Raw genomic sequence first — 15,634 nt, forward strand, 5'->3', positions numbered from 1 at the left:
TTCAAAATATCCCTTCTTATCCAAGGCTGCCAAAACTTCCCATACTTATCCTTTGTTCTCTCAGGAACGTGACTTTCCTGAATCTTAATCAACAGTTGCTTGAAAGACTCCTACATGTCCAATGTTGATTTACTATACAACAGCTGCACCCAATCCAAAATCTTCAATTCCTGTTTAATGTTATCGTAATTTGCCGTTCCCAGTTTAGCATCTTAACGTAAGGGTTACCCTCACCCCTGTCCAAAAGTACCCTAAAACTTACGGAATTGTGGTCACTACTCCCAAAATGTTCCCCTTCTGAAATCTCAACCACCTGTCCAGGCTCATTCCCCAATACCAGATCCAGTACAGCCCCTTCCCTAGTTGGAAGATGCAATATGTGGATGTTTCTATGTCTTGCATCAAGAAGGCTTCCTGGATGCAACTTACAAACTCTACCCCATCCAAACCCCGGCACTAAATGAGTCCCAGTCAATATATGGGAAATTAAAATCCCCTACCACAACAACCCTGTTAATTTTGCACCTATCCAAAATTTCTCTACCTATCTGCTCCTCTATCTGTCACTGGCATTTAGGGGCCTGTAATAAACATTGTGATTGCCCCCTTCCTGTTCCTGAGCTCTACCCAGGTTGCCTCATTGTATCAGCCCTCCAAAATGTCCTCCCGCAGTATGGCTATAATATTTTCCTTAACCTGTAATGCTACTTCTCCACCCCTTTTATATCCCCCTCTATCTCTCCTGAAGCTTTTATATCCTCCAACGTTCAGCTGCCAATCTTGCCCTTCCTTTAACCATGTTTCTGCGATAGCCACAACATCGTAAATCCAAGTACTAATAAGTGCTCTAAGTTCATCTGCGTTACTCGCTATATCTCTGGCGTTGAAACAAATACACTTCAAACCACTGCGTTTGAGCTGACAGGGTAAAGTTGTTCTCTTATTTTTGTTCTCTATTTCCCCTTCAGTTATTACACCTTTTAAGCTAGCACTGTGGTTCCTACCCCCCTGCCATACTAGTTTAACTCCTCCCGAGTGACTCTAGTAAACCTCCCAGCCAGGGTATTGGTGCCTCTCCAGTTTAGATGCAACCCGTCCTTGTACAAGTCACACCTGCCCCGGACAAGATCCCAGTGGTCCAGAAATCTGAATCCCTCCCACCTATACCACCAGTTTCGCCTAGTATTTAGCTGCACTATTCTCCTATTTCTAGCCTCACTGGCACGTGGCACAGGGAGTAATCCTGAGATTACAACCCCAGAGATTGTGCTTTTTAATTTATTGCCTAACTCCCTCAACTCCTTCTTTAAGACCTCATCACTCTTCCTGCCTATGTCGTTAGGACCTATGTGTACTATGACCTCTGGCTGTACACCCTCCCCCTTCAGGATGTTCTGTGTTTGTTCAGATAGGCTATCCCAACATTATACCTGTTAGAAAGGGGGACATCCACAGGGGATTCTTGCAATGCCTGCCTGCCCTTTCTAGCGGTCACCCATCTGTCTGCCTGCACATTGGTGTGTCCCTATAACTCCTATCTTTGACGCTTTCCCCTACCTGCATGTTCCTAAGTGCATCCAACTGCTACTCCAACCAAACCACACGGTTTGTGAGGAGCTGCCATTGGTTACACTTGCTGCAGATGCAGTCGACTGGAATGCTGGCAGCGTCACGGATCTCCCACATATCACAGTTAGAGCACCGCACCCCGCGGAGTGACATTTAAGCACTAGTTAATTCAAAATAATCACTTCAATCGTTATTAGATTAAGTTACAATTGTCCCTCACACCAGATTTTTACTGTAAAATTTAAATGCTAAATACTAATCTCTGCCCTCCGGTTTAGTTACTCCTCTACCTAGTTAAGTAATTAGTTTTAATTTGTTTTTTCAGTATTTTTATTTCAAATTTAACACAGATTCCCTACCAGCCAATCAAGTCACCGCTTTACTGTGACGTCACTTTGTTTTCCTACCCCACAATTTGAAAACACAGAGTCACAGACATAAATACCACTTACCTCCTCAGTCTGCAGTCCCGATTTCTCCGTTCAGCTCCGCTCTCGATATGAAGGACTTATCTGCCTTACCTGTGACTCACCAATCAGTTCTCTCCCTTGTAGTCACCTCCAGCAGGACAAGACCACTCCATGGAAATTTGTGCAAAAAATCTAGGGATAAAAGGCACCTCTTCCCCACCCATCTTTGAATTCCCACCTAGCTTCAAATTTCCAAACTCACTCTTCGATGAGTCTCACTCTTCGATGTGTCTTCTCTGGCTCACTGGGAGTGAGTTTTGAACTGCTCTTTTAACTTGGCCTGAGATGACTCCCCCCACCTGGTACTTTAGATCAAAGCTATTCCAATCAGTGCCTTTAGGTGACTGACAGGTAACTGCCACTCAGTTATGCGAGTGGTTGGGGCAGCCCCTTATTAACCTTTACTGCACAATTTCTTGAAATTCTAGAAAAAGAAAGACAAGAAGGAAATAAAATGTAAAAGACTGTTAAAACAAAGGGGTCGAGGTGGGGTAGAGCTAATCATCTGAAGTTTTTGAAGACCAGAAGCGTGCCTAACCAGAAGATGAGATGTTGTTCTTCCAGTTTGTGCTGGGCTTCACTGGAACATTGGGAATGGGAGCTTGTATCTATATAAAATGTGGTTCCTGACATAGACCAGCGGGAAACATGACCCATTTTACCCACCTTCAAAGTTGAGAGAGCAAAATTTCAAACTCATTTTCTGCTGGCTTTTTCAATCACCCCAAATTTAGTGCTCCACACCCACACAAATCCTGCCACTGGCAGGAGCGGAAGATTCCTTCCATTGCCTAGTTTTTGCACCTGTTCCTAATCTTGCAGGTTACCAGGATTCAGTGCAATCAGGTTCTGTCAATGCCGTACCTGCCTATTGTATCAGACTGGTTCAGAGCAGCATCAGTCCCATGGTACATAAAATCTTCTGCTAGCATTGAATGCTTGCTTTTCCTGTCATTGACATTACTGAAAAAAGTCACAACCCAACAGAGTATGCACTTCAGAGACTGCAGCAAAACTATCAGCAGAAAAAAACTGCAGAAAGTACCACCAACATAACTAGGTGGGGGTAACATTAACCTAACCTGCCTTTTTTGCTGTGAGTTAGATTGTACTTTACATTGAATTTATTGGACTCTGGTATTATCCACATTGTGCTTCACCATTTCCAGCTTTATTGCTCCATTTCTGGTGATGGGAGGCTTCAAAATCTTACTCTTCACATTATGATATTTTATATATATTTTCAGAATTTTTGTTTCATTTCATATTTCAAGCATTTTCAGGTTTTCCTTTATATTAAATTTTCTCTGAAAGTAGATTAAAGCTGTCCAGCTTTGACAATTATCTTGCAATTTTGAATGAACTTCTTTATCTTTTTCTTCAACTCACTATGAATCTTGATGGCTAATCTTAAATAGTTTCCAGTTGTACATCAGTATAATATACACCTCGTCATTCTGATTTTATTTTCTGCAGGATAATGTAGAAATTAAACCAGGCAAAGGATATAGCATTATATCTAAAGGAAGGCAAAGGAGCCTTATCATTCACCACTGTGGAAATGAACACCAAGCGCAATACACATGTGATGCAGTGGATTGCAAGTCGACAGCTATGCTTACTGTCCATGGTATGTGGTTAGATATTATTGTACCTAGCTTTTTCTAAGTCATATTACAATAATGATTACACTTCAAAAAGTATTTTATTGCGTACAAAGACCATAAGACATAGGTGCAGAATTAGGCCATTTGGCCCATTGAGTCTGCTCCACCATTCAATAATGGCTGATATGTGCACTTTGAGGTTTCTGGTCGTTATGAGGAACATAGAACATTACAGCGCAGTACAGGCCCTTCGGCCCACGATGTTGCGCAATCCTGTGAAACCCCTCTAAAGTCCCTCTACACTATTCCCTTATCGTCCATATGCCTATCCAATGACCATTTGAATGCGTTTAGTGTTGGCGAGTCCACTACTGTTGCAGGCAGGGCATTCCACGCCCTTACTACTCTCTGAGTAAAGAACCTACCTCTGACATCTGTCCTATATCTATCTCCCCTCAATTTAAAGCTATGTCCCCTCGTGCTGGACATCACCATCCGAGGAAAAAGGCTCTCGATGTCCACCCTATCTAATCCTCTGATCATCTTGTATGCCTCAATTAAGTCCCCTCTTAACCTTCTTCTCTCTAACGAAAACAGCCTCAAGTCCTTCAGCCTTTCCTCATATGATCTTCCCTCCATACCAGGCAACATTTTTGTAAATCTCCTCTGTACCCTTTCCAATGCTTCCACATCCTTCCTATAATGTGCCGACCAGAACTGCACACAATACTCCAAATGCGGCCACACCAGAGTTTTGTACAACTGCAACATGACCTCATGGCTCCGAAACTCAATTCCTCTACCAATAAAAGCTAACACACCGTACGCCTTCTTAACAACCCTCTCAACCTGGGTGGCAACTTTCAGGGATCTATGGGCATGGACACCGAGATCTCTCTGCTCGTCCACACTACCAAGAATCTTACCATTAGCCCAGTACTCTGCCCTCCTGTTATTCCTTCCAAAATGAATCACCTCACACTTTTCTGCATTAAACTCCATTTGCCACCTGTCAGCCCAGCTCTGCAGCTTATCTATGTCCCTCTGTAACTTATAACATCCTTCTGCACTGTCCACAACTCCACCGACTTTAGTGTCATCTGCAAATTTACTCACCCATCCTTCTACGCCCTCCTCCAGGTCATTTATAAAAATGACAAACAGCAACGGCCCCAAAACAGATCCTTGTGGCACACCACTAGTAACTGGACACCTGTCAGAGCATTTCCCATCAACCACCACTCTTTGTCTTCTATCAGCTAGCCAATTTCTGATCCAAACTGCTAAATCACCCTGAATCCCATGCCTCTGTATTTTCTGCAATAGCCTACCGTGGGGAACCTTATCAAGCGCTTTACTGAAATCCATATACACCACATCAACTGCTTTACCCTCATCCACCTGTTTGGTCACCTTCTCGAAGAACTCAATGAGGTTTGTGAGGCACGACCTACCTTTCACAAAACCATGTTGACCATCTCTAATCAAATTATTCCTTTCCAGATGATTATAAATCCTATCTCTTATAAACCTTTCCAAGACTTTTCCCACAACAGAAGTAAGGCTCACTGGTCTATAGTTACCGGGGTTATCTCTACCCCCCTTCTTTTACAAGGGGACAACATTTGCTATCCTCCAGTCCTCTGGCACTATTCCTGTAGACAAAGATGACTTAAAGATCAAAGCCAAAGGCTCAGCAATCTCCTCCCTAGCTTCCCAGAGAATCCTAGGATAAATCCCATCCGGCCCAGGGGACTTACCTATTTTCACACTTTCCAGAATCGCTAACACCGCCTCCTTATGAACCTCAGCCCTTCTAGTCTAGTAGCCTGTATCTCAGTATTCTCCTCGACAACTTTGTCTTTTTCCTGTGTGAATACTGACGAAAAATACTCAGTTAGCACCTCTCCTATCTCCTCGGACTCTACGCACAACTTCCCACTACTGTCCTTGAATGGCCCTACTCTTACCTTAGTCATTCTTTTATTCCTGACATACCTATAGAAAGCTTTAGGGTTATCCTTGATCCTACCTGCCAAAGACTTCTCATGTCCTCGCTTGGCTCTTCTTAGCTCTCTCTTTAGAGCCTTCCTAGCTAACTTGTAACTCTCAAGCGACCCAACTGAAACATCACGTCTCATCTTCACATAAGCCTTCTTCTTCCTCTTGACAAGTGGTTCAACTGCTTTAGTAACCCATGGTTCCCTCACTCGACCACTTCCTCCCTGTCTAACAGGTACATACTTATCAAGGACACGCAGTAGCTGTTCCTTGAACATGCTCCACATTTCCATTGTGTCCATCCCCTGCAGTTTTCCTCTCCAGGCGATGCATCCTAAGTCTTGCATCATCGCATCATAATTGCCTTTCCCCCAGCAATAACTCTTGCCCTGCGGTTTATACCTATCCCTTTCCATCGCTCAAGTAAACGTAATCGAATTGTGGTCACTATCACCAAAATGCTCACCTACCTCCAAATCTAACACCTGTCCTGGTTCATTACCCAGTACCAAATCCAATACGGCCTCGCCTCTTGTTGGCCTATCTACATACTGCATCAAGAAACCCTCCTGCACACATTGGACAAAAACGGATCCATCTAAAGTACTATAGTGTTTCCAGTCAATATTTGGAAAGTTAAAGTCCCCCATAACAACTACCCTGTTATTTTCGCTCCCATCCAGAAAGCCATATAAACGCACATCTTTAAACCTTTGCCTATTTGATTCCTGTTAAAATGGGGGATAATAGATAATTATATATCTAAACATTTGTTGCATCATTTTGCATTTCAATATGTCTTTCTCAAAATTTGTGGGAAATTCCATGGAATGTACAGTTAATCTACTTCTAATCATTTCTATTCTGCAGTGTAAAGTGGACCCTGAAAATAGATAAGACCAAGCGGAATGAGATCACTACCAAACCAAACAAATTAACATTGTTTTGGTTATACAGAGTCTAGTACTGATTTATACCACATGCAAATTAAGGAATAATTGATGTACACTACTGTGTTTAAATAAAAGCTTGAGATTAGTTCCCCAAAGAAGGAGGGCCCGGAGGTGGAAAAAGTGGAAATATTGTGTGGGAAGTATGTGGATGGAAGCTTCAGAGTCTTGTCAGGTATGACAAGGCGTTGAGCAAGCGGGAGGGCAGTTTTCGTTGCAAATGGCAGTCATCGTATTTACTGATGAGCCTTGGCAAGAAGGTTACCACAGCATGGACATCAGCATAGATATTGGGGGGAAGGGGAAAGTGTGACAGAGCTGTGGGGAACACATTACTGGAGTGGCATATTGATGGTGACATTTTAGTGAGTAGAAGAAGGGCTGGAAGAAAGTTTTGGACACTGAGTAAACCTAAATGTCATAGTCACAAGGGCTAGCAAATAGGTGAGTCGTGACACCAATCTAGGCAGTTAGGCTGAGGGAATGATAGGATTTGGGGCCAACGAAGGATTTTCCCTGGCCCATAGGGTCATCAAATTCACACTTGTGGTCATCAAGGCTCCCACTGACAAGCCTGTAGTCTTCATAAATGGGAACTGCATCCTTTTGGTTAATGTACAAGTGGTCTGTGACCACCACAGTGCTACCCCCTTGGGTGTGTATGGTTCACAGGAAGCAACCACGATGCCTACACCAAGGCAGTCCTCAGTGCCAGACCTTTTTCAGACCATGCCCCGTGTAACTACAAGTATAGATACTGGGTGATGGGGGCTTCCCACTGAAGATGTAGTTGCTTTCACCTGTGAGGAACCCCAGCACTGATGCAGAGGATAGATGCAATACCCAGCACGATATAAGTGGAGGGCCAACAAACAGATTACTGGGCTTCTGAAGATGCGATTTAGATGCTTAGATCTATTTGGCAGAGCACTACAGTATGCCCCAGCAAGAACATAAGAACTAGGAGCAGGAGTAGGCCATCTGGCCCCTCGAGCCTGCTCCGCCATTCAATTAGATCATGGCTGATCTTTTGTGGACTCAGCTCCACTTTCCGGCCCGAACACCATAACCCTTAATCCCTTTATTCTTCAAAAAACTATCTATCTTTACCTTAAAAACATGTAATGAAGGAGCCTCAACTGCTTCACTGGGCAAGGAATTCCATAGATTCACAACCCTTTGGGTGAAGAAGTTCCTCCTAAACTCAGTCCTAAATCTACTTCCCCTTATTTTGAGGCTATGCCCCCTAGTTCTGCTGTCACCCGCCAGTGGAAACAACCTGCCCGCATCTATCCTATCTATTCCCTTCATAATTTTAAATGTTTCTATAAGATCCCCCCTCATCCTTCTAAATTCCAACGAGTACAGTCCCAGTCTACTCAACCTCTCCTCATAATCCAACCCCTTCAGTTCTGGGATTAACCTAGTGAATCTCCTCTGCACACCCTCCAGCGCCAGTACGTCCTTTCTCAAGTAAGGAGACCAAAACTGAACACAATACTCCAGGTGTGGCCGCACTAACACCTTATACAATTGCAACATAACCTCCCTAGTCTTAAACTCCATCCCTCTAGCAATGAAGGACAAAATTCCATTTGCCTTCTTAATCACCTGTTGCACTTGTAAACCAACCTTCTGTGACTCATGCACTAGCACACCCAAGTCTCTCTGAACAGCGGCATGCTTTAATATTTTATCGTTTAAATAATAATCCCGTTTGCTGTTATTCCTACCAAAATGGATAACCTCACATTTGTCAACATTGTATTCCATCTGCCAGACCCGAGCCCATTCACTTAACCTATCCAAATCCCTCTGCAGACTTCCAGTATCCTCTGCACTTTTCGCTTTACCACTCATCTTAGTGTCATCTGCAAACTTGGACACATTGCCCTTGGTCCCCAACTCCAAATCATCAATGTAAATTGTGAACAATTGTGGGCCCAACACGGATCCCTGAGGGACACCACTAGCTACTGATTGCCAACCAGAGAAACACCCATTTATCCCAACTCTTTGCTTTCTAATAATTAACCAATCCTCTATCCATGCTACTACTTTACCCTTAATGCCATGCATCTTTATCTTATGCAGCAACCTTTTGTGTGGCACCTTGTCAAAGGCTTTCTGGAAATCCAGATATACCACATCCATTGACTCCCCGTTATCTACTGCACTGGTAATGTCCTCAAAAAATTCCACTAAATTAGTTAGGCATGACCTGCCCTTTACGAACCCATGCTGCGTCTGCCCAATGGGACAATTTCTATCCAGATGCCTCGCAATTTCTTCCTTGATGATAGATTCCAGCATCTTCTCTACTACCGAAGTTAAGCTCACTGGCCTATAATTTCCTGCTTTCTGCCTACCTCCTTTTTTAAACAGTGGCGTCACGTTTGCTAATTTCCAATCCACCGGGACCACCCCAGAGTCTAGTGAATTTCGGTAAATTATCACTAGTGCATCTGCAATTTCCCTCGCCATCTCTTTTAGCACTCTGGGATGCATTCCATCAGGGCCAGGAGACTTGTCTACCTTTAGCCCCATTAGCTTGCCCATCACTCCCTCCTTAGTGATAACAATCCTCTCAAGGTCCTCACCTGTCATAGCCTCATTTCTATCAGTCGCTGGCATGTTATTTGTGTCTTCCACTGTGAAGACCGACCCAAAAAACCTGTTCAGTTCCTCAGCCATTTCCTCATTTCCCATTATTAAAACTCCCTTTTCATCCTCTAAAGGACCAATATTTACCTTAGCCACTCTTTTTTGTCTTATATATTTGTAAAAAGTTTTACTGTCTGTTTTTATATTCTGAGCAAGTTTACTCTCATACTCTATCTTACTCTTTATAGCTTTTTTAGTAGCTTTCTGTTGCCCCCTAAAGATTTCCCAGTCCTCTAATCTCCCAGCAATCTTTGCCACTTTATATGCTTTTTCCTTCAATTTGATACTCTCCCTTATTTCCTTAGATATCCACGGTCGATTTTCCCTCTTTCTTCCGTCCTTCCTTTTTGTTGGTATAAACCTTTGCTGAGCACTGTGAAAAATCGCTTGGAAGGTTCTCCACTGTTCCTCAACTGTTCCACCATAAAGTCTTAGCTCCCAGTCTACCTTAGCTAGTTCTTCTCTCATCCCCTTGTAATCTCCTTTGTTTAAACACAAAACACTAGTATTTGATTTTACTTTCTCACCCTCCATCTGTATTTTAAATTCCACCATATTGTGATCGCTCCTTCCGAGAGGATCCCTAACTATGAGATCATGAATCAATCCTGTCTCATTACACAGGACAAGATCTAGGACCGCTTGTTCCCTCGTAGGTTCCATTACATACTGTTCTAGGAAACTATCGCGGATACATTCTATAAACTCCTCCTCACGGTTGCCTTGACCGACCTGGTTAAACCAATCGACATGTAGATTAAAATCCCCCATGGTAACTGCTGTACCATTTCTACATGCATCAGTTATTTCTTTGTTTATTGCCTGCCCCACCATCTCGTTACTATTTGGTGGCCGATAGACTACTCCTATCAGTGACTTTTTCGCCTTACTATTCCTGATTTCCACCCAAATGGATTCAACCTTATCCTCCATAGCACCGATGTCATCCCTTACTATTGCCCGGATGTCATCCTTAAATAACAGAGCAACACCACCTCCCTTACCATCCACTCTGTCCTTCCGAATAGTTTGATACCCTCGGATAGTTAACTCCCAGTCGTGACCATCCTTTAACCATGTTTCAGTAATGGCCACTAAATCATAGTCATTTACGATGATTTGTGCCACCAACTCATTTACTTTATTCCGAATACTACGAGCATTCAGGTAAAGTACACTTATGTTGGTTTTTTTTACCTCTGTTTTGAATCTTAACATCTCCAGTTTTATTCCTTTTGTTATTACTGGGCCTATTCACTGTGCTTCCCTCAGTCACTGTACCTTGTACTGTCGCCCTTATGGATTTCTGACTATGTCTTCTCTGCCTTGCACTTTTCCCCTTACTTCCTTTTGTTTCTGTCCCTGTTTTACTACCTTCCAACTTCCAGCATTGGTTCCCATCCCCCTGCCACATTAGTTTAAACCCTCCCCAACAGCTCTAGAAAACACCCCCCCTAGGACATCGGTTCCAGTCCTGCCCAAGTGCAGACCGTCCGGTTTGTACTGGTCCCACCTCCCCCAGAACCGGTCCCAATGCCCCAGGAATTTGAATCCCTCCCTCTTGCACCATCTCTCGAGCCACGCATTCATCCTATCTATCCTGACATTCCTACTCTGACTAGCTCGTGGCACTGGTAGCAATCCTGAGATTATTACCTTTGAGGTCCTACTTTTTAGTTTAACTCCTAACTCCCTGAATTCCGCTTGTAGGACCTCATCCCGTTTTTTACCTATATCGTTGGTGCCTATGTGCACCACGACAGCTGGCTGTTCACCCTCCCCCCCTAGAATGTCCTGCAGCCGCTCCGAGACATCCTTGACCCTTGCACCAGGGAGGCAACATACCATCCTGGAGTCTCGATTACGTCCACAGAACCGCCTGTCTATTCCCCTTACGATCGAGTCCCCTATCACTATAGCCCTGCCATTTTTCTTCCTGCCCTGCTGTGCAGCAGAGCCAGCCACGGTGCCATGAACCTGGCTGCTGCTGCCTTCCCCTGGTGAGCCATCTCCCTCAACAGTATCCAAAGCGGTATATCTGTTTTGCAGGGAGATGACCGCAGGGGACACCTGCACTGCCTTCCTACTCTTGCTCTTTCTTTTGGTCACCCATTTTCTATCTCCCTCAGTAACCTTCACCTGCGGTGTGACCAACTCGCTAAACGTGCTATCAACGACCTCCTCAGCATCGCGGATGCTCCAAAGTGAGTCCATCCGCAGCTCCAGAGCCGTCAAGCGGTCTAACAAGAGCTGCAACTGAACACACTTCTTGCACGTGAAGGAGCCAGGGACAGTGGACGTGTCCCTGAGCTCCCACATCGCACACGAGGAGCATGACACGGGTCTGGGATCTCCTGCCATGTCTTAAACCCTTGGTAAACTTAAACAACTAGAATTTCAAAATAAAAATAAATAAATTAGACAATGAAAAGAAAAAGAGAGACTACTTACCAGTCACTTACAAGGGTCTCAGGCTTCTTGTGGTGTGCCGTTCTCTACAAATCTTGGTGCTCAAGAAGGGCGAGCCACTGGACAATTAAGTTATCATTGAGCACAAATGCTTCTTTCGATGGAGGAAGATGATGACCAGCCAATGGATGCTGAGGAACCTTATAACGATCACAGAAAAGGCATTATTCTATATATGTAAGAGATGCTCGGGACTCACTCATACAAGAACAGTTTACCTGATTCCTACTGACAGGTCCATACAATCTAGTAAAGCTGCAGTCCTGTGGTGCCTTATTTTTATTAACCTTAGCATTTATCTGCTGAAGTCCTTTGATTGTGCTAGGATACCCCTGAAGTCCAAACAGTCAGAATCACAGAATACTGCAAGGCAGAACAGGTCCTTCGGCCCATCGAGTCTGCACCGACCCATGAACGGCCCATCTAATCCCGCTTGCCAGCACTTGCCCAAAGCCTTGAATGTTATGGCCTGCCAAGTACTCATCAGGGACTGTGGGGCTGGTTTAGCTCACTAGGCTAAATCACTGGCTTTTAAAGCAGACCAAGCAGGCCAGCAGCACGGTTCGATTCCCGTACCAGCCTCCCTGGACAGGCGCCGGAATGTGGCGACTAGGGGCTTTTCACAGTAACTTCATTGAAGCCTACTCATTGGAGCATCCGCAATGCTCAGGAGGTCGTGGATAGCACGTTTCGTGAGTTGGTCACACTGCAGATTAGGATTGGTGAAGGTGACAGGGAATGGGTGACCATAAGGCAAAGAAAGAGAAGGAAGGCAGTGCAGGTGTCCCCTACGGTCATCTCCCTCCAAACCAGGTATACCGTTTTGGATACTGTTGGGGGAGATGACTCACCAGGGGAAGGCAGTAGTAGCAAGGCTCATGGCACCGTGGCTGGCTCTGCTGCACAGAAGGGTGGGAAAAAGACCGGCAGGGCTATAGTCATAGGGGATTCAATCGTAAGGGGAGTAGGCAGGCGTTTCTGTGGTCGAAAACAAGACTCCCGAATGGTATGTTGCCTCCCAGGTACACGGGTCAGGGATGTCTCAGATCGACTGCAGGACATACTGAAGGGGGAGGGTGAACAGCCAGTTGTCGTGGTGCATATAGGCACCAACGATATAGGTAAAAAAAGGGATGAGGTCCTACAATCAGAATTTAGGGAGTTAGGAGATAAGTTAAAAAGTAGGACCTCACAGGTAGTACATAGAACATAGAACATTAGAACATAGTAATCTCAGGATTGCTACCAGTGCCACGGGACAGTCAGAGTAGAAATTCAAGAATAGTCAGAATGAACACGTGGCTTGAGAGATGGTGCAGGAGGGAGGGGTTCAGATTTTTGGGACATTGGAACCGGTTCTGGGGGCGGTGGGACAATTACAAACCGGATGGTCTACACCTGGGCAGGACTGGAACCAATGTCCTAGGGGGTGCTTTTGCTAACACTATTGGGGAGGTTTTAAACTAATGTGGCAGGGGGATGGGAACCAGATTAGGAAGTTAGAGGTCAGTAAAGAAGCAGCAACTAAAGCCAGTAAGGTACGAGACAATAAACTCAATGTGACTAAGGGGAAGAGAAGACAGGGAAGAGATGATGAACGCAAAGGGACAGGTGGTCTGAGGTGCATTTGTTTTAATGCGAGAAGTGTAGACTGGCAACTGAATATCCCAGGGTATAGATGCTTCAGGAGGGATAGAGAGGGAGGTAAAAGGGGTGGAGGAGTTGCATTACTCGTCAGAGATGATATCACAGCTGTGATTAAGGAGGGCACGATGGAGGATTCGGGCACTGAGGCAATATAGGTGGAGCTGAGAAATAGGAAGGGTGCAGTAACATTTTTGGGACTTTACTACAGACCTCCCAAAAGCGAGCATGAATTAGAGGTACAAATATGCAGACAGATTATAGAAAAATGTAGGAGCAATAGGGTGGTTGTGATGGGAGATTTTAACTTCCCCAACATTGAATGGGATTCGTGTAGTGTTGGAGGCGTAGATGGAGCAGAGTTTGTAAGGAGCATCCAGGAGAGTTTTTTAGAGCAGAATGTAAATAGTCCAACTCAGGAAGGGGCCATACTGGACCTGGTATTGGGGAATGATCCCGGCCAGGTGGTTGATGTTTCAGTCGGTGATTACATTGGGAATAGCGATCACAAAACCGTAAGTTTTAGAATACTCATGGACAAGGAGAAGAGTGGTCCGAAAGGAAGAGTACTAAATTGGGGAAAGGCTAAGTATAACAAAATTCGGCAGGAGCTAGGGAATGTGGATTGGGAGCAGCTGTTTAAGGGTAAATCCACATTTGAAATGTGGGAGTCTTTTAAGGAAAGGTTGATTAGAGTGCAGGACAGACATGTTCCTGTGAAAATGAGAGATAGAAATGGCAAGATTAGGGAACCATCGATGACGGGTGAAATTGTGAGACTAGCAAAGATGAAAAAGGAAGCATACATAGGATCGAGGCAACTCAAAACTGATGAAGCTTTGGAGGAATATCGGGAAAGTAGGACGAATCTCAAACGCGCCACAAAGAGGGCTAAAAGGGGTCATAAAATATCTTTGGCTAACAGGGTTAAGGAAAATTCCAAAGCCTTTTATTCGCATATAAGGAGCAAGAGGGTAACTAGAGAAAGGATTGGCCCACTCAAAGACAAAAGAGGGAATTTATGTGTGGACTCAGAGGAAATGGGTGAGATTCTTAATGAGTACTTTGCATTGGTATTCACAAAGGAGAGGGACAAGACGGATGTTGAGGCTAGGAATGGATGTTTAAATACTCTAGGTCAAGTTGTCATACGGAAGTTGGAAGTTTTGGGTATTCTAAAAGACATTAAGGTGGACAAGTCCCCAGGACCGGATGGGATCTATCCCAGGTTACTGAGGGAAGCGAGGGTTGAAATAGCTGGGGCCTTAACAGACATCTTTGCAGCATCCTTGAGCACAGGTGAGGTCCCGGAGGACTGGAGAATTGCTAATGTTGTCCCTTTGTTTAAGAAGGGTAGCAGGGATAATCCAGGGAATTATAGACCTGTGAGCTTGACGTCAGTGGTAGGCAAACTGTTGGAGAAGATACTGAGGGATAGGATCTATTCACATCTGTTAGAAAATAGACTTATCAGTGATAGGCAGCATGGTTTTGTGCAGGGAAGGTCATGTCTTACAAACCTAATAGAATTCTTTGAGGAAGTGACAAAGTTAATTGATGAGGGAAGGGCTGTAGATGTCATATACATGGACTTTAGTAACGCGTTTGATAAGGTTTCCCATGGCAGGTTGATGGAAAAAGTGAAGTCGTATGGGGTTCAGGGTGTACTAGCTAGATGGATAAAGAACTGGCTGGGCAACAGGAGACAGAGAGTAGTGGTGGAAGGGAGTGTCTCAAAGTGGAGAAGGGTGACTAGTGGTGTTCCACAGGGATCCGTGCTCGGAGCACTGCTGTTTGTGATCTACATAAATGACCTGGGGGAAGGTATAGGTGGTCTGATTAGCAAGTTTGCAGATGATACTAAGATTGGTGGAGTTGCAGATAGCGAGGAGGACTGTCAGAGAATACAACAAAATATAGATAGATTGGAGAGTTGGGCAGAGAAATGGCAGACGGAGTTCAATCCAGGCAAATGCGAGGTGATGCATTTTGGAAGATCAAATTCAAGAGCGGACTATATGGTCAATGGAAGGGTCTTGGGGAATATTGATGTACAGAGAGATCTGGGAGTTCAGGTCCATTGTACCCTGAAGGTGGCAGTGCAGGTTTTCCCAAGAGTGGGGGTGTCAGTTACAAGGGGTCACGATTTCAAGGTGAGAGGGGGAAAATTTAAGGGAGATGTGCGTGGAACGTTTTTTACGCAGAGGGTGGTGGGTGCCTGGAACGCTTTACCAGCGGAGGTGGTAGAGGTGGGCATGAT

The 15,634-nt window shown here is 44.6% G+C and overlaps 1 protein-coding gene across 3 annotated transcripts in view; it reads left to right on the top strand.

Annotated features, from left to right (window-relative positions):
* The window catches only part of obscnb (obscurin, cytoskeletal calmodulin and titin-interacting RhoGEF b), an 896,193-nt gene that overhangs the window by 174,897 nt on the left and 705,662 nt on the right, over positions 1 to 15,634 (top strand). For all 3 annotated transcript variants that reach the window (XM_038798455.1, XM_038798456.1, XM_038798458.1), the window contains exon 19: positions 3,516 to 3,669. In XM_038798455.1, the coding sequence (XP_038654383.1) occupies positions 3,516 to 3,669 (154 nt within the window). The remainder of the gene's footprint in view (positions 1 to 3,515; positions 3,670 to 15,634) is intronic.

The sequence above is a fragment of the Scyliorhinus canicula genome, chromosome 5, assembly GCF_902713615.1.
Source record: "Scyliorhinus canicula chromosome 5, sScyCan1.1, whole genome shotgun sequence".
Taxonomy (NCBI): domain Eukaryota; kingdom Metazoa; phylum Chordata; class Chondrichthyes; order Carcharhiniformes; family Scyliorhinidae; genus Scyliorhinus; species Scyliorhinus canicula.